This window comes from Argopecten irradians, chromosome 16 (genome assembly GCF_041381155.1).
Source record: "Argopecten irradians isolate NY chromosome 16, Ai_NY, whole genome shotgun sequence".
Taxonomy (NCBI): domain Eukaryota; kingdom Metazoa; phylum Mollusca; class Bivalvia; order Pectinida; family Pectinidae; genus Argopecten; species Argopecten irradians.
This window is the reverse complement of record NC_091149.1, coordinates 7,558,514-7,580,598: the sequence shown is the minus strand read 5'-3', so window position 1 is coordinate 7,580,598 and position 22,085 is coordinate 7,558,514. Positions and strand designations below refer to the sequence as shown.

Here is a 22,085-nt window from a genome sequence, read left to right as displayed (position 1 = left end):
GATACGGATACAGATTACAACTCATCCATGTATCTCATTGATAATAAACAATACATACCAAAGTTGGTTGAAAATACGGACTATAAATACTCATATGATATAAAAGTAATATAAACTTAATTTGGTTGAAAATGAACAATAAATACTTAAGTTATCGCACGGAAAACCTTTTTCATCCGGCTCAGCCGCCGACACTGATGCAAACATAGTGATACAATGTGATGCCCCTTGCGTTGCGAGGCGACACAAAAAAAAAAAAACGGCAATTATCACTTTTGATTATCGAACTTAAATAAGAATACTGCAATTGAGATCCCATGGGTGTTGACCAAATATTAGGATCAGTCAAGGCAGAAACACATCCATTGAATAGGACGATACCTTGATAAACAATCTCGATACACCTTCAGAGGGGGCTTTAATTTTAAATACAAGAACCCCATTGATTATAAAATTTATTCATTCCAAATTCAATTCAAATTTATCTATCTATATAGATACTAAATGCAATATCAAACCGTTGTATTAGTTTTAAAATTTTATGAAGTTATTCCACTGGAAATGAAAAAAAAAATTACAAACATTTTCTTTGATCCTTGAGCAATTATCGCGGCATTTTGTATAATTGTCTGTCCCATTTCAATCAGGAAAAATAGTTTTTTTTTTCAAACAGCAAATTTTTCGTATTGAGGAATATATATATACTATTTAATGATTTACTACAAAATACATACAAAAGGTATCAATACAAGATATATTCACAGTATGAACAACTACTCAGTAAATCATAATATAACATATATACAGTCACAAACCATGCCTTAGGTGACCTCACCTCTGTCATAAACTTCACCATCTTAATTAAAGACCTCTTTCTTTGGGTCTCTCCAATTTCAATACATAATTCTCACCCTGTCAATAAAGACCACGCTGTCTATTAAGAACCAATTTTTCTTGGTGCACCTTGCGAGTGGCCCTTTTATAGACAGGGTATTCACTGTATAGTATATGTTATCCTGTCAAGGTTTAAATCAAGTCCATAGTCATTAGGAGCTACTACTTCATTGATCGATTTAGCTTACATGCAAATCTTAACTTAGAATGCATCTTCAATACTCAAGGTAATTTAGTACCTTTATAATATTTATACAAAAACATATAATTAGGTTTAAAATGTTTGATATCAACTTTTCTGAAAAGTTAAAAATAAATAAAGAATAATACTTCACCTTCTAACATTCCATTTTTCACAAAAAGTGACATGCAAGAATATTTCCGTATTTAAGTTTTCACATTAACTTGGCCATATTTAACTTCAGATATTACACCAACACAGCTAGACCTTGTTTTAACTTTCACATAATATAAACAAGGGTTATCTCCCCTGGATAACACATATATATTCATATCTCTTGTATAATAAAGCCAGTGAATTCTTGTAATGGAAATATCAAATGGAGTTGAATTGATTTGATTAATATAGTACTATTATCCATTAGCAAACAAAGAAGTTGATCACTTATATCTATATTAATTACCCGTAGACAATTAATATGAATGTGAGTACTTTTGGGGAAAATTTATATCTGAAAACTTTGATTATCATAGATAATTTTTTTATAAAATAGATGCCAAGCAGAAAAAAAACTTTGAATTTTTCTTTTAGTTATTAAATTTTTTTATTGATTAATAATGTCTGGGTAGCTTTCAGCTTGCTTCCAATTAACTTTCCAAACAACAATATAGACATTTACAATAATTTAGAATCTTCTTTCTGTTAAACAACAAACAACAATATAGACATTTATAATAATTTAGAGTCTTCTTTCTGTTAAACAACAAATAAACACATATAGACATTTATAATAATTTAGAGTCTTCTTTCTGTTAAACAACAAACAACAATATAGACATTTATAATAAGTTAAGAATCTTTCTGTTAAACAAACAAATAACAATATAGACATTTACAATAATTTAGAGTCTTCTGCTAAACGACAAAATGGACATTAATATTATCAAGCGTCTTAAAGAATTCCGCTGAACTACAAATAACAATATAGATATTTCATAAAATGTTCATCAATTAGTCATCAAAATAGATTTAAGTTTCAAACGTGGATCACAATTGCTGTACTTTTTAATTAATTCACTTTGTACTTTTTATTAATTTCAAAAACACGACTTTATCAGTATCATAATCACATCAAAAGGATTTTTGGATATGCCAATAATTGCTTCACTGTGATTAAATTAAGTTGTTTTTTTTTTCATTTAAATTTATGTAATACAAGTATTTAAAACATTCTGCGTTTTGATCATTATATGATATGCATGAGTATACAAAATTCTTAGTAAACAATAAAACAATATGAGTATTCAACACCAAGAAAATAATAACAGTACTTAACTAAAGGGAGACAACCCCAACATCATTTTATTTAGCAAGATGCAAAACTGAACAATTGTCATAATCATTGTATAATTGCTTTCATTTGAAGCTGAAATAAAAAAAAAATATTGAGAGACTAACATATGCTTTCTAAAAAATCTAAACCATAACGTTTCTGTGACAAAATACACCAACTTGTTTCTTTAAGTGGTAGGCGCTTTGGGAGTCGGTTTCATAAATTATAACTTAAAAGTTGTTTTTTATGGTTTACAACTTATAAGATTATTTTACAGAAGAAAGTGAATGTTATTTTATCAACAAGAATTATCTCAAATTAATAAGTGAATTATTATATTTGAATTATTGAAGTTTAACCCTGGTTAATACTAGTCAGAATATCTCTTTAGCTGGATAGACAAATGATTGTTATACTATAGAAAAATGTTTGTTATATACAGGTGGTCTCTATAGACAGGTTTCTTTTTATAAATTTTGGTATAAAAAGTGGTCTCTACAGATCTTTTTGTTATATAATATTAAACATTTTTTATAAAATGGGTATTTATGCAATAATTATTATGAGAATTATGTAATTTTTGGTAGAATGTTTCTAAATGAAAATTTCAAAATTTAAAAATTCCTGTGAAAAAGAGAATGACAGATATGAAACCTAAAATAAAAGTTAAGGCCATGAAAATAAATTGGTTGACAGTCCATATATGGATAGCTTTAATGGACACCACAATAGGCCAAGGTTAAAGGTCAAGGTCATCTTCCATGCAGGACGACACATGATGCCAGGGCTATATACACCATGTCATCAGGGCTATACACACCATGCCAGGGCTATATACACGATGTCAGGACTATACACACAATGCCAGGGCTATATACACGATGTCAGGGCTATACACACCATGCCAGGGCTATATACACCATGCCAGCAGTATACACATGACACATGCCAGAACCTGAAATTATAAATCGAACTTACAGTGAAATCTTCGTAACTTACAATCTCCTCGCTGTTTGTATAACGTCCGAACCGCTTTGGCACTCCAAAAACGCTTGAACCCGTCGGCTGACATTGTTATAGAACGAGTCACAGGACTTCAACTTCAGCTCACTGAAACAGAAACAAAGAAATTAACAATAATGAAAACAACATGGCTGACAGGCAGCCATTTTGGATTTTAAAACAGAAGTTTGTTATCACTACTTATCAGAAACTACTGGAGGGTTCTTCTTTAAACTAAATCTATAGGTTCTCCTTGGTCCCAGTCTGTGTACATTGCACATTGTATTTCTCGATCAATCGGAAAACAATATAGACAGTTCGTAAAATGTGATTTTGACATTTAAAGTTTGTTTCTGCTATGCAGACTAGCTAAAATTGTACTTTTCTAAAAATTAATCAAATATTCCAAGTCAGAAGGAAGGCAAGAATAAGTAGAGAAAAGACTTTTTATGAAGACTGATATGGATCAGACAATATGGAAGACTTCAAGGTCCCTCTGAGAGTTCTTGTAGAACAGCTAGAAGACTTACTGATGCTTATGTGACGTGGTTAAGCCACTCTCTTTTCATCGGGGTATTGATCTCTAGGATGAGTATGTAAAGGTCAAGGGTCACTTGCCAGGTCATGGTAGAATTTTTCTCCGACTTCCTCTGACTCTTAGACCCCTCATGTTTTCCATTGAGAGTGATTTGTATAAGTTATATAAACCGGTCATTTATTTTGCAATTGACGTAAAAGAAAAAATCAAGTTTCAGACTTACTGTTCTTTAACACACACGTTACAGACGAATCCTCCCTTCTCCAGGTCACGGGAGCAGCACGATTTACAGATGTTTAGGTGACATTGAGTACATGTTTGTTTCCGGTTGAAGATGAGTCCAAACGTCTGGCAGCATCGGATACAAACATTCTCGTTGAGCTTGGTATTTTTGGCAAGGACTTCTATTTTAGTGTCCTCCTCCTTCAAGTCTTCTTCAATTTTCCTAAGAAAATAAAAATAGGGGAAATGATATTCAAAGGCTGCATTACAGAAACAATAAATTATATATACAAAAGGGAGAAAAAAGTGTAGGATTCCACTAAGATCCCATCATGTTTTTTTTACCCAAACTCCATTGATCCAACCCTAAACACCATCTAATACCACCACAATTCCACACGTAACATCATCTGATCCCACCACGATTTTACCCATATCATCATCCGATCTCACCATGATTTCATCCTAACATCATCTGATCTCACCATGATTTCACCCTAACACCATCTGATCTCACCACAATTTCACCCAAACACCATCTGATACCAACACAATTTCACCACCATAACACCATCTGATCCCAACACGATTTCACCCTAACACCATCTGATCACAACACGATTTCACCATAACATCATCTGATCCCACCACAATTCTAAAATAACATCATCCGATTCCACCACAATTTCACCCTAACACCATCTGATCCCACCATGATTTCACCCTAACACCATCTGATCCCACCACAATTTCACCCTAACATCATCAGATTCCACCACGATTTCACCCTAACATCATCTGATCTCAACACGATTTCACCATATCATCTGATCCCACCACAATTTTAAAATAACATCATCCGATTCCACCACAATTTCACCCTAACACCATCTGATCCCACCACGATTTCACCCTAACACCATCTGATCCCAACACAATTTCACCATAACACCATCTGATCCCAACACGATTTCACCCTAACACCATCTGATCTCAACACGATTTCACCATATCATCTGATCCCACCACAATTTTAAAATAACATCATCCGATTCCACCACGATTTCACCCTAACACCATCTGATCCCACCATGATTTCACCCTAACAATCATCTGATATCACCACAATGTCACCCTAACACCATGTGATCCCACCACAATTTCACCCAAACATCATCCGATCCCACCATGATTTCATTCCAATTCCTTTCAATCCCACCACAATTTCACCTTAACACCATCTGATCCCACCACGATTTTACCCCAAACATCATCCAGTCTCACCATGATTTCACCCTTACACCATCCGATTTCACCCTAAAATCATCCGATCCCACCATGATTTCACCCTAAAATCATCCGATCCCACCATGATTTTACCCTAAAATCATCCAATCCCACCCTAAAATCATCCGATCCCACACCATGATTTTACCCTAAAATCATCCGATCCCACCATGATTTTACCCTAAAATCATCCGATCCCCACCATGATTTTACCCTAAAATCATCCGATCCCACACCATGATTTTACCCTAAAATCATCCGATCCCACCATGATTTTACCCTAAAATCATCCGATCCCACCATGATTTTACCCTAAAATCATCCGATCCCACCATGATTTTACCCTAAAATCATCCGATCCCACCATGATTTTACCCTAAATCATCCGATCCCACCATGATTTTACCCTAAAATCATCATCCTCCGATCCCACCATGATTTTACCCTAAAATCATCCGATCCCACCATGATTTTACTCTAATATCATCCGATCCCACCATGATTTTACCCTAAAATCATCTGATCCCACCATGATTTTACCCTAAAATCATCCGATCCCACCATGATTTTACTCTAAAATCATCCGATCCCACCATGATTTTACCCTAAAATCATCTGATCCCACCATGATTTTACCCTAAAATCATCCGATCCCACCATGATTTTACCCTAAAATCATCCGATCCCAACACATCTATAGGGATTTCTCTCAAACATTTTTGACCTGGTTCCAATAATTTTCACCAATTTCTAAAATATTTCGTAAAAACTATTTTCGTTCAGTATAAATGTTTCCTTCTTGAAATAAAGATTTTTTTTGTCTTTGATATTTACAACAACTGTAAATGTATATGTACCAGACAAAAATATTACACTACATGGATTTTAAAAGACTTCATTTATACATAGATATACAAAGAATCAAAATATCATGTATTTTTCCACGTACAGTACAGGTATAACAGACAATACTTATTACCCAATACACATATCCAACAGACAATTCACCCCAGGTGAACTGTGGGTATTTAATTATCAGGGTTTGCAAACGTGACTCAAATTGACCTACTACACAATCTATGTCTGCTTTACAACTGTGTGTGTCAAACTAGACAAGGAAGTAATAATATCAGATATCGCCAGGCCTCAATAGACTGACATTTTGGTTGCTAAATGTTTGTTTACATTAGTAACCAATGACAAGGATGGTCTTATTCTGTGTGGACACATATACATTTCATTTAATGGACAATTTTGTGTATTACCAAGACTGAATTTTATCTTAAATGGATATTTTCATCAGAAACTGAGAAAGTGACTGATCTGCCAACATTAGAAGAAGGAAGTAAATTCATGGTTTAAGCTGTAAATTTCAGAGGAAGAGAAATTTGAACAGCATTGAATATCATTTAGATTCTGGGGAAGACCAACTTGATTTAATCCAAGGTACCCTGTGTGTGTCATCAGTGAATGCAGTGATTATTGGGTAATTATTTTCTTGGCGTTTTAAAAACATTGAGGTCAATCAATATTTAAAAACTGTATGTACACACATAGAACTGAATAGAACAAAGAGCAATTAACAACATCAAATAAAACTCTTATTCAACTGGTTATGTTAAACATTGAATTGATCCAGTATATATATTCAATTTTTCAGAAATTCAACAAATAGCTCATCTTCATCAAAATGGCAACAGCAAACATACCAGTTCGTACGGAAGGACAGACAACCTGTAACCATCACAAGGGGAAACAACTAGATTGGTATTGTGAAAAATGTCAAGAACCAATTTGTGCTAAATGCGTTTCCACCATTCACAAACTTCATCCAGTGTGTGAGCTTAGTGAAGTCACTCCTCAGAAGAAACAAGACATCAGAAACTTTATTGACAGAACCGAACAAAATGATCTGGTACAGATTGGGAAATACATCACATCTACAGATACACTCCTCAAAGACAATGACAACATATTTGATAAATTAGCAGATGAATTAAAGATGCAAACAGATAAATTAAAACAAGACCTTGACCAGCTTAGAGAAGAGACACTCTCACTTTATCAAAAACTTAAAGACAACAACATCAAACTCATACAAAACTACAAACAAGAACTAGAATCATTGAACAAACAAATTAAACACCAAATACAGAAATGTAAGACAACACTTCAGCAGGGCTCACACATAGAAATATATGACACAAAATGTGAAATAGATTCCCGAATACATATCCCTGTCAAACCTACTTTAGATACAGTCAGCTTCAACCCAAACAATACTCCTAAAGGTCACCTGGTACAAGCCTTAGGAAAGTCACCACCTCAGGCCAAAGTCATACATCCACTGACCAGAAATGGTCAGTATCGTTATCAGACGGTCAGCAACAACCCTCATCACAACAACAGTCAGAGGATAAAGGTAAGAAAGCAGTGGCCAGGAAAAACACTACTGACAGAGACCAAGGTGGTGGAGGAGTGGGAGTCTCCATGTGGCATTACTTCTATATGTCCTACCACTGATGACCAGGCCTGGACCAGTTTCTACAGTAACACATTAACTCTCCTGGACAGGAAGGGCACAGTGATACAGAAGGTCACACACAAGGCTTAGGATCAATGACATCAGTCTATCACCAACAACACACAGATTGTGGGCCTGTGATACACAAAACAACATCCTGGAGCTGGTATCAGGACAGTTAACTCAACAATTCACAACTAAAACACGTCCTTACAGTATATGTATTACAGCAAAGAACCATGTCATTGTGGGCATGTCAGGAAACGTCTCCAAATATACCACACAAGGTCAGATGGTACTCACTACAATGGCAGCAGGGACTGGGAAACCATTAGTGTGTACACCATACAGGATCACAGAGTGTCCTGTCACTAACAATGTCGCAGTGATTGATCACAGTGATGAAGATGATGGTGGTGATGGAAACAACATGTTGTTGTCATGGATACTGACTTCCAGCAACTGTTTGTATACAGAGGTGACATCCCCAGTACATGTAAACAATCACCACAAACAGGAGGTAAACCATTTTACCCCTGGGGTATAGTGTATGATAGTCAGGGGAGCCTCATCATAGGGGATTGGTAACAATAAAAATGTTTCGTTCTAGTGAATGAAGATGATAAAGGACTCAGGATCCTACACACAGACAGAAACAGGGTAGATGGCGCTGTAGGTGTGGGTAGAGATGATTTACTGTGGATAGCTATAGAAACTTTTGTAAAGATGTGTAATAAATGTGATTACAGTACTACAGTACAGTGTGATAGAACTACTACAGTACAGCAGGGTGTAGCTGTGGTAAAACTTCTACAGCAGGGTGTGATAGCTGTGATAGAACTACTACAGTACAGCAGGGTGTGATAGCTGTGATAAAACTACTACAGTACAGCAGGGTGTGATAGCTGTGATAAAACTACTACAGTACAGCAGGGTGTGATAGCTGTGATAAAACTACTACAGTACAGCAGGGTGTGATAGCTGTGATAAAACTACTACAGTACAGCAGGGTGTGATAGCTGTGATAAAACTACTACAGTACAGCAGGGTGTGATAGCTGTGATAAAACTACTACAGTACAGCAGGGTGTGATAGCTGTGATAAAACTACTACAGTACAGCAGGGTGTGATAGCTGTGATAAAACTACTACAAAACAGCAGGGTGGAGATAGCAGTGGATAAAACTACTACAGTACCAGGGTATGATAGCTGTGATAGCTGTGATAAAACTACTACAGTACAGCAGGGTGTGATTGATAGCTGTGATAAAACTACTACAGGTACAGCAGGGTGTGATAGCTGTGATAAAACTCCTACAGTACAGCAGGTGTGATAGCTGTGATAAAACTACTACCAGTACAGCAGGGTGTGATAGCATGTGCATAAAACTACTACAGTACAGCAGGGAGGTGATAGCTGTGATAAAACTACTACAGTACAGCAGGGTGTGATAGCGTGTGAACTACAGTTCATACAAAGGTATTAATGATGTGATTACTACAGTACAGTTATTCATGGTGTGATAGCAAGAATCTAAAACTACTTGACAAGGTGATTTAGTAAGCAGTGTGATTAGCTGTGATAAAAGGTACTACAGTACAGCAGGGTGTGATAGCTGTGATAAACAGCAGTGTTTACTACAGTACAGCAATTGTGATAGCTGTGATAAAACTACTACAGTACAGCAGGGTGTGATAGCTGTGATAAAAACTACTACAGTACAGCCAGGTGTGTGTGATAGCTGTCGGATAAAACTACTACAGTACATGCAGGGTGTATAGCTGATAAAACTACTACATATAAATGCCTAGCTTTAAAACACTACAGTACAGCAGGGTGTGATAGCTGTGATAATACTACAGTGTACTTTACAGGGGTAACTAGCTATTTAAAACTACTACAGATCACATAATGTAAAGCTGTGATAAAACATAATCACAGTACACATTTTTATTTTGATAAATTTTTTTACAGTACAGCTTGATAGCTGTGATAAAACTCTACAGTACAGCAGGGTGTGAACAGTGATAAAACTATACAGTACAGCAGGGTGTGATAACTGTGATAAAAATGTCTACAGTACAGCAGGGTGTGATAGCTGTGATAAAACTAAAACAGTACAGCAGGGTGTGATAGCTGTGATAAAACTACTTACATTATGAATCAGCAGTGAGTAACATTCCACCCAATAATAGCGGTTAGCTGTGATAAACTTCATAAAATTGACTGATACAATAAAAATACAGCAGGTGTGATAGCTGTGAAAACTATTACAGTACACTAAAAGTTTTGTGTAGTTTTGGTCTGTGATTTTAAGACTGGACACAGTACAGCAGGGTGAAATGTCAAACAAAGGATGAAGACCAATGTAAAACTTCTACAGTGGGCAGCTTATTTGTGATTGAATACGGTATTCCTAAAAGACAGAATGGATCACAACTTACCAGTACAGCAGATGTGATACCAGTGAATCCAGATACATTTACCAGGGTGTGAAACCAGATACAAATGTGACAGGATACCGTGACATTAGCATGAATAAACACTACCAGCTTTGCAGGTATGATAGCTGTGATATAAATACTACAGTACAGACCAGGGTGTGATAGCTGTGATAAACCAATACTACAGTACAGCAGGGTGTGATAACCTTGACCATACAAACTACTACCAGAATGATAGCAGATGACAGACATTTGTGATGATAAAACCAACTACAGACCAATGGACAGCAGGATACATTGATAGCTGTGATAAATACTACATTAAAATGATAGTTGATAAAACTCAATATACAGATGATAATGTGATAGGATAACAACTACTACAGACCAGGGTGTGGATATCCATGATAAAACTACTACACAGCATGTGATAGCTAGTGATAAAACTTACTACATGCAGTGATAGCTGTGAACCTTTTTCAAACAATAAGTACAGCTACCAGGGGTGATAGCAGGATAAAACTACTAGGACAGGATGGATAGCAGTGTACTACAGTACATGCAATAGCCAGTGACCAGATGGACAAACTACTACAGATTACAGCAGGATGTGATAGCTGTGATAAAACTACTACAGTACATGAGGTGTACCTGTGAGAAAAATATAGGACCAGGACCTGGACAGCTGAACCAACAAAATGACAGTACAGCAGGTTGATGACCCAGGACCAAACTACCAGTACAGGACAGCAGGACCAATACAGTACAAGGTGATAGCTGAAACCAGATGGACCAAACTACAGGACAGCAGGTGTGAGCTAGGACCAAAGATACTACAGACAGATGGAGCAGGACCAGATAAAACTCACTACCAGGGTGGACAGCAGGGACCATGACTACTATAGAACAGCAGGACAGATGACCAGGACCAGAACTACCAGGACCAGAGTAGCGGGACTGATTTTACAGGCAGGATGTGTGATAGATGTGACCAAAACTACAGTACATTGCCATATACGAGACCCAGGACCAGGATGGACCAGACCTGTGATGAAACACTACTACAGATGGACCAGGACCATATGAACCAGGATAAAGATTGGACCCAGTACCAGACAGCAGGGAACCAGATGAACCAGCTATGACCAGGATATTTACGAAACTACTACATGTACAGCAGGGTGTGATAGATTCCTGATGATAAAACTACTACATACAGCAGACCAAGGACCATTGATAGCTGTGACCAATGGACCTACTAAGTACACAGATGGACCATAAATGACCAGTACAGCAGGACTGTGATAGCTGTTGATAAAACCAGTACACAGATGTGACAGCAGTGGACAAAAGGAACTAGAGTGGACCATAGATCAGTGGAACCAGATTACAGACTGTGAAATAACCTATAGGTTTACAGCAGGGTGTGATAGCTGTGATAAAACTACTACAGTACAGCAGATGGTGTGGATCATTGGACTATGATAGAAGGATAAAACTTACAGTACAGCAGGGTGTGATATCTGTGATAAAAATACTAATGTACAGCATTTGAAAAAAACTAACTAATTACAGACCAGGTGTGATAAGCCTGTGATAAAACTACTAAATCTAAACAGCAGGACTGTGATAGCTGTGATAAACTACTACAGTACAACCTACAGGGTGTGATAGCTGTGATAAAACTACTATAAAATATAGAGTACACCACTTATACATTACAAACCATGTGTGATACTCAGGATGAATTTATACAGTACAGCACCTGTTGATAGCAGACAGGAAAATTTTAACTCACTACAGTCACAGGGATTGAATAACTGTGAAACAGCCTAGGGGAACAACACAGGATTGATACAAACCATATGATCAAGGAAAAGACTAAAGACAGCAGGTGTGATCCAGTGATAATTGAATTGAAAACAGACAGTACAGCACAATGTGATAGCTGGTGATAATCAAGGTACATGTGACAGGACAGCATACTAATTCAGGGTGTGATATTATCTGTGACACAAAGAACAGGAACTTTTCTGTCAGGGTGATTTTGATAGCTGTGATAAAATACTACATACAGCAGGGTGTGATACCTAGTGATAAAATATATACAGTCAAATACAGCCAGGGTGTGACGTCAGATAGAAACTTCAAACAGCTAGGGTACTGTCTCCAGACTCTAATATAAATATAAACATGTATACCTAGTGTAAACATACTGGGTCCAGCCATATTGATGACGTCAGTGTGCGCGGCAAACTTCAAAAGCTAGCCTACTGTTACCAGACTCTAATATAATCTACAGTATAGCAGGTTTGAGACTTTGTCTAATACAATGTGAATACTGAAACATAGACTAAACTACTGAGATTAATAGCAGGGATATGATAACCATAGATTTTTAGTGAAACATATGATAACCAAAAATCGTGACAGTCAAACAACACTTCAAACCTATCTACAAAAACTCAAATAAATATACTACTGTAAATAAACTGTGTTGTAAACATTAGTTTAATATGATAAAATAATTTAACAGTACAGCAATTTCAAAAATAACATTAGACTGTCTACTGACTGAAAAAATACAAAACAATGTGACAAAGTGTAACCGACGGAAAAGAATATCAGCAGCCTACTTTAGATAAAACTTTTCATACATTTTCATAGCATGGTTAACTGTGAAACATTACTACTGTTTCCAACACATATAAAATATTGTACAAATTGTCATACCTAAGTACTAACAGCAGGATGTGATAATGTGTTAAAACTACAATTAAGTACAGCTAGATCAGGATTATACTGAAATGTGACGTCACTACATGATAAACTTTTCTCAACATTCAAAACTACTACACTGAATTTATTCCTTCACATGTACATACTAGTGTAAACATATGTTTGAGCTGTACAGTTATGTGATAAAATAAAACAGTTAGCCTACTGTCTCCAACTCTAATATAAATCATACAGTAACCTAGTGTATCCACTAAAGGGTGTGTCCAGCCCAGTCCGCGGTAAAACTTCAAACAGCTAGCCACTGTCTCCAGACTCTATAATAATATATACATACATGTGTTACCTAGTGTAAACATATGGGTCCAGCCATATTGTGATGTCAGTCCGCGGCAAACTTCAAACAGCTAGCCTACTGTCTCCAGACTCTAATATAAATATATACATGTGTTACCTAGTAAAACATATGGGTCCAGCCATAATGTGACGTCAGTCCGTGGCAAACGTCAAACAGCTTAGCCTACTGTCAATGTCCAGACTCTGATAAATATGACAGGGTTACCTGAGTGTAAACATATGGGTCCACCATATTTGACGTCAGTCCCTGCAAGCAAACTTCAAACCAGCTAGACTACTGTCTCCAGATGTCTAGAATAAATAAAATACTAAAACTATAACATGGGTTTAGATATGATGCTTGATAAATCGATATTAAGTCCACCTGGTCACTTAAAACACTTGCCATACTGTACATAAAACATAAGCAGAATCAGAAGACCTAGTGATAAATTTTACATGTGGTCACAATTTACTAGAGTATAAGTTCAGATCCTGTGGCATACTTACAGACAGCAGTGGATTAAGCTGTGATAAAACTATTTAATACCCTATACAGTTCCCAGCATGTGACAAATTCAGACAGGAACATTTAGATGGAACAGTTCATGTTGTGAAGACTAAATATCAAATTATACAGTTGCATTTAAAGAGAACAGGTTTGTGACCACTAAAATACTACAGTTTTGCAAACTTACAAATACATCCATAGATGTGAAAAATTAAACAGTACAGCAGTTTGACCTGTGATACCACAACTGAAGTAACTAAAACAGTGAGTAGTCAGTCCATTTGAGATAATTAAATAATAACATTACAAAGTTAGTGACTATCAGTGTGGATCACCTGTGACGGTACGCGTGTAATACTACCATTGGTCCTTACAGGTTTCTACAAACAGCTGGATAGCACAGATGTCAGTCCAGTAGGTTGTGATAGACTAAAATAAACTACTACAGTACCAGGTGTGATAGGCTGGATGACTAAACATACCAGCATGTGGTTCTACCAATGGCACAACACAAAGTATTTCAGACTGTCTGATGTGGTCATGTGTTTACCTAGTGTAAACATCAATAACATAGTACAGACTCATAAAGTAATATATTTGTGAGTAAATATAGACACAGTTTTATAGCAGTATGGTGTGAGCTATTAAAACAATTCAAACAGTTTATAGCTTGTCTCAACAGACTAGTACTGGAAGTTTTTAGTGACCAAGTGTAAATTTTTACAACATAACAAGCAACTACACTTCTATGTACAACTATCATCAGGTGTGACCACATGTGATAAAACTACTGTAGAAGTAACATATGGCAGTGCATGACATTGATAGCTTGATATCAGATAAATACAGACATGGTAACCCTGACCAGACAATAAGTCTCTGGTTGTGAATAAAGAAATGTACAATACGATCAACCAGTATAGTTTGTCTCATCACAGGACTAAAGACTCCCATACACCATTAATACACCTCATGCATGTGTACCAGTTGTAAACTACTACTATCGTGAGTACAAAATTGATACAGCTGTGATAAAAAGCAGTGAATGTTACAGCAGGAAAAACTATTCTGGACAGTACAGCATGATTAGCAGCACCAGTGATAATTGACTAACAGTAATGACAGGACATTGTGATAGCTGTGAATAAAAACTACAGTACTTCACAGCAGGTCATATGATAGCTGTGAAAATGGCCAGTCACTAAATGACTAAACAGAACTTGAAGTGTGGATAACTAGGCGTGAACAACTATTAGCAAAATGTGATAGCTGTGATAAAAACTACTAGAGTACAGCAATTTACAGCTAATGTATGGCTATCAGATAAATAAAATTTTGAAAACTACAATACAGTATAAGGTCAGTGTAAAATATACCAGTATGATAACACTACAAATATATAGGTAAAATTTCAGATTCAGCTGTGATTAAACTATTTCAGCAGTAACAGTGGATAGTGATTGAAACTTCTACAGTAAAACTATAAACCAGAATATAACAGCTGTGTGATAGCTGTGAAAAAATATTCCTAAAAGTCAGTTCAGGGACTAGCAGCTGCACTAATAAAAATAACAGCTGTGTAAAACTACTACAGAAAGCTCTTGTGAAGCTTGAAAAAACTACTAAAGTCCCACAGTGCTACATATGTGATATCATGTTTAAACTAAACTCCACAAACAGGAAAATTATAGCTGTTACTATCCAGTCAACTACTTGTACACAAAGGGTGTGAGTACCTGTAGACAAAATAAACTACTACACATCAATAGCAGGTAATGAAACTAAAATATACTACATGTACAGGTACAGCAGGTATGTCCAGTCAGCTAGCATGACACTTGAAACTAAACCGGATACAGGAAAACCTAGCAGTGCACTAGCTGTGATAAACGACTACTAAACCCCTATATAACCAAGCAAACTTGTTGATTGATGTGTATTTACTGAAAAAAATTCCCCACTAAGTTGGACAGCAGTGATCTTGGAAACACTATCTGTTATGTAAAACCACTAATGAGTTACAGCTTACAGTTAAACATGCAGCCTAACAACCTGTCCTTGTGATATGAAACTCGAACACTACATAACTCTGATACTCAAAAATCAGGGTGTGATAGCTGTGAAATCCATAAACTCAGTGACAGAAATCCAAGTTCAGCATGTGATACTGTGATAAATACTTAGTGCATCTGTTACAAAAGTGTGGATATGTCTACATAAAACAACCCTAAGATTTTACAGCATTGGTGTTTCAGCATTTGATATAAAACTAACTACAGTACAGCAGTGGGGTGTGCCATAGCTGTGATAAAAAACTACTATACAGCAGGGTGTGATAGCTGTGATTAAACTACTACAGTACCATAGTTGTGATATTCTTGATAAAACTAAAAACCTCAGAGAAGTGTAACCTACTGCTGTAAAAACTCCAGTATACAGCAGGTGAATAACTGTGAAAATGAATAAACTACAGTGCACAGCAGTGTGTGTGATAAGTACTACAACAGTACAGGGCAAGCTAGATAAAAACAGGTAAAACTAGCAGTATAAAAGCATCTGTGACCAACTAAAACCCTACAGTACAGCAGAATTAAGTCGAGTACTGGTTAGACATGTGATATAGCTTTCCAAACAGTAACTACTACAAGTACAGCAGGGTTGACCATGTGGTATAAAACTACTAAAGAGATAACAGCAGTGTTGTAATCCAGAAAAACTTGAACCCTATATTCAATACATGTGTCTTTAAAGACCAAGATTTGATGTTAGACAACTTGGATAGCTGTTAAAAATTATACATGGCAAATACCAAAAATCTGTGAATAAAACATACTATCAGTACAGTGGTAGTTCAGACCTGTGATAAAACATTACGTTACTACAGATAACAGGGTATAGATGTATAGGTAACTACATACAGCAGTAAATATTGTGAACAAGGAATGTGATAAAAAGCAGGACAACCAATTATCCGCACACTCATACATGTGGTTTATAACACTGAAGATAATGGTAATACAAGGCAGAGACATATAAATTGTCAAGTACATTGTGATAACTTCTGTGATAAAAGTTTACTAAACATTAAAGAATACATAAGAAGATTTATTGCAATATACAACGTCCAGCAGTGAAATGAAACAATAGAGAACTACAATAAAGCAGGGTGTGAAGCTTTGAAAAATGTACTACATTACAAATACAGCAGGTGTGATAAGCTGTCATCAAAACTACTAAAGGACAGCAGATTGCCAACATTTCACTGAAATAAGTAAACTACTTTAGTCATAACAGGGTGTGACATTTTAAACGTTGACAAGTTATTTGAACAACAGTAAACATAGTGATAATTCTGGTGATGAGAAATTTGATTACAGTACAGCAGGAAAGTGACCATAGGTTGTTGAAAGTGAACAGTAAACTGTGATTATGAATAAAACCTTTGAGTCATATTTAATATTGAACATTAATGTTTACAAACCTGATAGCAGGTGTGATAAAACAAACTTCTGTACAGTCTCCTACGTGTGATTGCTGTGATAAAACTAAGAACAGCTTTGTGACAGAAAAACCTGAGCAGGGTTGATAGCAGACAGATAAAAACTACACTGATAAACATTACTTGCAGTAATACTGAAGTGTAAAAGCTGTGAAACAAACAACAAACATTAACACTGTAAATCATAATGGCAGGGTGTAGATAAGTTCTGAGTGATAAAACTACTACACTGTAAAGCAGGGTGTGATAGTATTGTGATAAAACTACTGTCAATAACAGCATTTGTTTGATAAGCTGAAGTCAAAAGGGTTGCATAATGTGTGAGCATAAGTCACTACATTCAGCAGAAACAAGAATAAGAAACTGTGATAAAACTAAAAGTACAGCAGGGTGTGACATCACTCTACATGATACAAAAAGACAACAGTACACATATTTGCTGGAAAATTAGCACATGGCAACGTTGATAGCTGTAAAATACTAGAAGTACAGCATTTTGTGACAAGCTGTGATAAAACTACTACACTTAAGAGAAGCAGGGTGTCACTTTATCAAAAACTTGAAAACGACAACAGTACATACAAACTCATACAAAAATAGCTGTGATACAACTACTACATACATGTGTGATAACAAACAACTTAAACAACCAAATAGCAGAAATGTAAGATAGTACACTTACAGCAAGCTGCTGACACATAGAAATGGTACAGACACTAAAATGATGAAATAGATTCCCAAATAAATATCCCAGTAAAACACTAATTAGATACAGGTCAGCCTTCAACCCAAACAACACTCCTAAAGGTCACCAGGTTCCACAACAAGCCTTAGGAAAAGCTCACCACCCGCAGGCCCAAGTCAACATCCACTGACCAGAAATGGTCAGTATCAATATCAGACGGTCAGCAAAATAAAAAGACAACCCTCAACACACACAAACAGTCAGAGATAAAGGTAAGAAAGCAGTGGCCGATGAAAACACTACTGACAGAGACCAAGGTGGTGGAGGAGTGAAGTGCTCTATGTGCCATTGTATTCTATATGTCCTACCACTGATGACCAGGCCTGGACCAGTGTCTACTACAGTTGACACATTAACTCTCCTGGACAGGAAGGGCACAGTGATACAGGAGGTCACACACAAGACTTGGGTCAATGACATCAGTCTATCACCAACAACACACAGATTGTGGGCCTGTGCTGGTCAAAACAACATCCTGGAGCTGGTATCAGGACAGTTAACTCAACAATTCACAACTAAAGCATGGCCTTACAGCATATGTATTACAGCAAAGAACCATGTCATTGTGGGCATGTCAGGAAACGTCTCCAAATATACCACACAAGGTCAGATGGTACTCACTACAATGGCAGCAGGGACTGGGAAACCGTTAGTGTGTACACCGTGGAGGATCACAGAGTGTCCTGTCACTAACAATGTCGCAGTGATTGATCACAGTGATATATATGATGGTGGTGATGGAAACAGTCATGTTGTTGTCATGGATACTGACTTCCAGCAACTGTTTGTATACAGACGTGACATCCCCAGTACATGTAAACAATCACTATAAACAGGAGGTGAAACCATTTAACCCCTGGGGTATAGTGTATGATAGTCAGGGGATCCTCATCATAGGCGATTATAACAATAAAAATGTCGTCCTAGTGAATAAAATGGTAAAGGACTCAGGATCCTACACACACCGACAAAGACGAGGTATGGCTGTAGTGTAGGTGAGATGATTTACTGTGGATATACAATGAGGGGGTAAAGTAAATAAAGATGTTACAGTAACTACAAGATGTGATAAAACTACTACAGTACAGCAGGGTGTGATAGCTGTGATAAAACTACTACAGTACAGCAGGGTGTGATAGCTGTGATAAAACTACTACAGTACAGCAGGGTGTGATAGCTGTGATAAAACTACTACAGTACAGCAGGGTGTGATAGCTGTGATAAACTACTACAGTACAGCAGGGTGTGATAGCTGTGATAAAACTACTACAGTACAGCAGGGTGTGATAGCTGTGATAAAACTACTACAGTACAGCAGGGTGTGATAGCTGTGATAAAACTACTACAGTACAGCAGGGTGTGATAGCTGTGATAAAACTACTACAGTACAGCAGGGTGTGATAGCTGTGATAAAACTACTACAGTACAGCAGGGTGTGATAGCTGTGATAAAACTACTACAGTACAGCAGGGTGTGATAGCTGTGATAAAACTACTACAGTACAGCAGGGTGTGATAGCTGTGATAAAACTACTACAGTACAGCAGGGTGTGATAGCTGTGATAAAACTACTACAGTACAGCAGGGTGTGATAGCTGTGATAAAACTACTACAGTACAGCAGGGTGTGATAGCTGTGATAAAACTACTACAGTACAGCAGGGTGTGATAGCTGTGATAAAACTACTACAAGTACAGCAGGGTGTGATAGCTGTGATAAAAACTACTACAGTACAGCAGGGTGTGATAGCTGTGATAAAAACTACTACAGTTAACAGCAGGGTGTGATAGCTGTGATAAAACTACTACAGTACAGCAAGGGTGTGATAGCTGTGATAAAACTACTACAGTACAGCAGGGTGTGATAGCTGTGATAAAACTACTACAGTACAGCAGGGTGTGATAGCTGTGATAAAACTACTACAGTACAGCAGGGTGTGATAGCTGTGATAAAACTACTACAGTACAGCAGGGTGTGATAGCTGTGATAAAACTACTACAGTACAGCAGGGTGTGATAGCTGTGATAAAACTACTACAGTACAGCAGGGTGTGATAGCTGTGATAAAACTACTACAGTACAGCAGGGTGTGATAGCTGTGATAAAACTACTACAGTACAGCAGGGTGTGATAGCTGTGATAAAACTACTACAGTACAGCAGGGTGTGATAGCTGTGATAAAACTACTACAGTACAGCAGGGTGTGATAGCTGTGATAAAACTACTACAGTACAGCAGGGTGTGATAGCTGTGATAAAACTACTACAGTACAGCAGGGTGTGATAGCTGTGATAAAACTACTACAGTACAGCAGGGTGTGATAGCTGTGATAAAACTACTACAGTACAGCAGGGTGTGATAGCTGTGATAAAACTACTACAGTACAGCAGGGTGTGATAGCTGTGATAAAACTACTACAGTACAGCAGGGTGTGATAGCTGTGATAAAACTACTACAGTACAGCAGGGTGTGATAGCTGTGATAAAACTACTACAGTACAGCAGGGTGTGATAGCTGTGATAAAACTACTACAGTACAGCAGGGTGTGATAGCTGTGATAAAACTACTACAGTACAGCAGGGTGTGATAGCTGTGATAAAACTACTACAGTACAGTGCAGGGTGTGATAGCTGTGATAAAACTACTACAGTACATCAGGGTGTGATAGCTGTGATAAAACTACTACAGTACAGCAGGGTGTGATAGCTGTGATAAAACTACTACAGTACAGTAGGGTGTGATAGCTGTGATAAAACTACTACAGTACAGCAGGGTGTGATAGCTGTGATAAAACTACTACAGTACAGCAGGGTGTGATAGCTGTGATAAAACTACTACAGTACAGCAGGGTGTGATAGCTGTGATAAAAATACTACAGTACAGCAGGGTGTGATAGCTGTGATAAAACTACTACAGTACAGCAGGGTGTGATAGCTGTGATAAAACTACTACAGTACAGCAGGGTGTGATAGCTGTGATAAAAAACTACTACAGATACAGCAGGGTGTGATAGCTGTGATAAAACTACTACAGTACAGCAGGGTGTGATAGCTGTGATAAAACTACTACAGTACAGCAGGGTGTGATAGCTGTGATAAAATCTACTACAGACAGCAGGGTGTGACTAGCTGTGAAAACTTCTACAGTACAGCAGGGTGTGATAGCTTGTGCCCGCCAGGACGTGCTGATAAAACTACTACAGTACAGCAGGGTGTGATAGCTGTGATAAAACTACTACAGTACAGCAGGGTGTGATAGCTGTGATAAAACTACTACAGTACAGCAGGGTGTGATAGCTGTGATAAAACTACTACAGTACAGCAGGGTGTGATAGCTGTGATAAAACTACTACAGTACAGCAGGGTGTGATAGCTGTGATAAAACTACTACTACAGTACAGCAGGGTGTGATAGCTGTGATAAAACTACTACAGTACAGCAGGGTGTGATAGCTGTGATAAAACTACTACAGTACAGCAGGGTGTGATAGCTGTGATAAAACTACTACAGTACAGCAGGGTGTGATAGCTGTGATAAAACTACTACAGTACAGCAGGGTGTGATAGCTGTGATAAAACTACTACAGTACAGCAGGTGTGATAGCTGTGATAAAACTACTACAGTACAGCAGGGTGTGATAGCTGTGATAAAACTACTACAGTACAGCAGGGTGTGATAGCTGTGATAAAACTACTACAGTACAGCAGGGTGTGATAGCTGTGATAAAACTACTACAGTACAGCAGGGTGTGATAGCTGTGATAAAACTACTACAGTACAACAGGGTGTGATAGCTGTGATAAAACTACTACAGTACAGCAGGGTGTGATAGCTGTG

At 37.1% G+C, this 22,085-nt stretch overlaps 2 protein-coding genes across 2 annotated transcripts in view; both read left to right on the top strand.

The window, feature by feature from the left end:
* The window catches only part of LOC138311140 (low-density lipoprotein receptor-related protein 2-like), a 374,749-nt gene that overhangs the window by 174,169 nt on the left and 178,495 nt on the right, over positions 1-22,085 (top strand). The gene's annotated exons all lie outside the window — the stretch shown is intronic.
* LOC138310748 (tripartite motif-containing protein 2-like) lies at positions 6,522-8,556 on the top strand. The gene is made up of 2 exons (XM_069252086.1): positions 6,522-6,943; positions 7,118-8,556. Exon 2 carries the CDS (start codon positions 7,148-7,150, stop codon positions 8,069-8,071), a length of 924 nt encoding a protein of 307 aa, XP_069108187.1. The 5' UTR covers positions 6,522-6,943; positions 7,118-7,147; the 3' UTR covers positions 8,072-8,556.

Bases quoted from the DNA above. Each gene is read 5' to 3' on its own strand.
- LOC138310748 (XM_069252086.1), top strand. From the start codon at position 7,148: ATGGCAACAGCAAACATACCAGTTCGTACGGAAGGACAGACAACCTGT.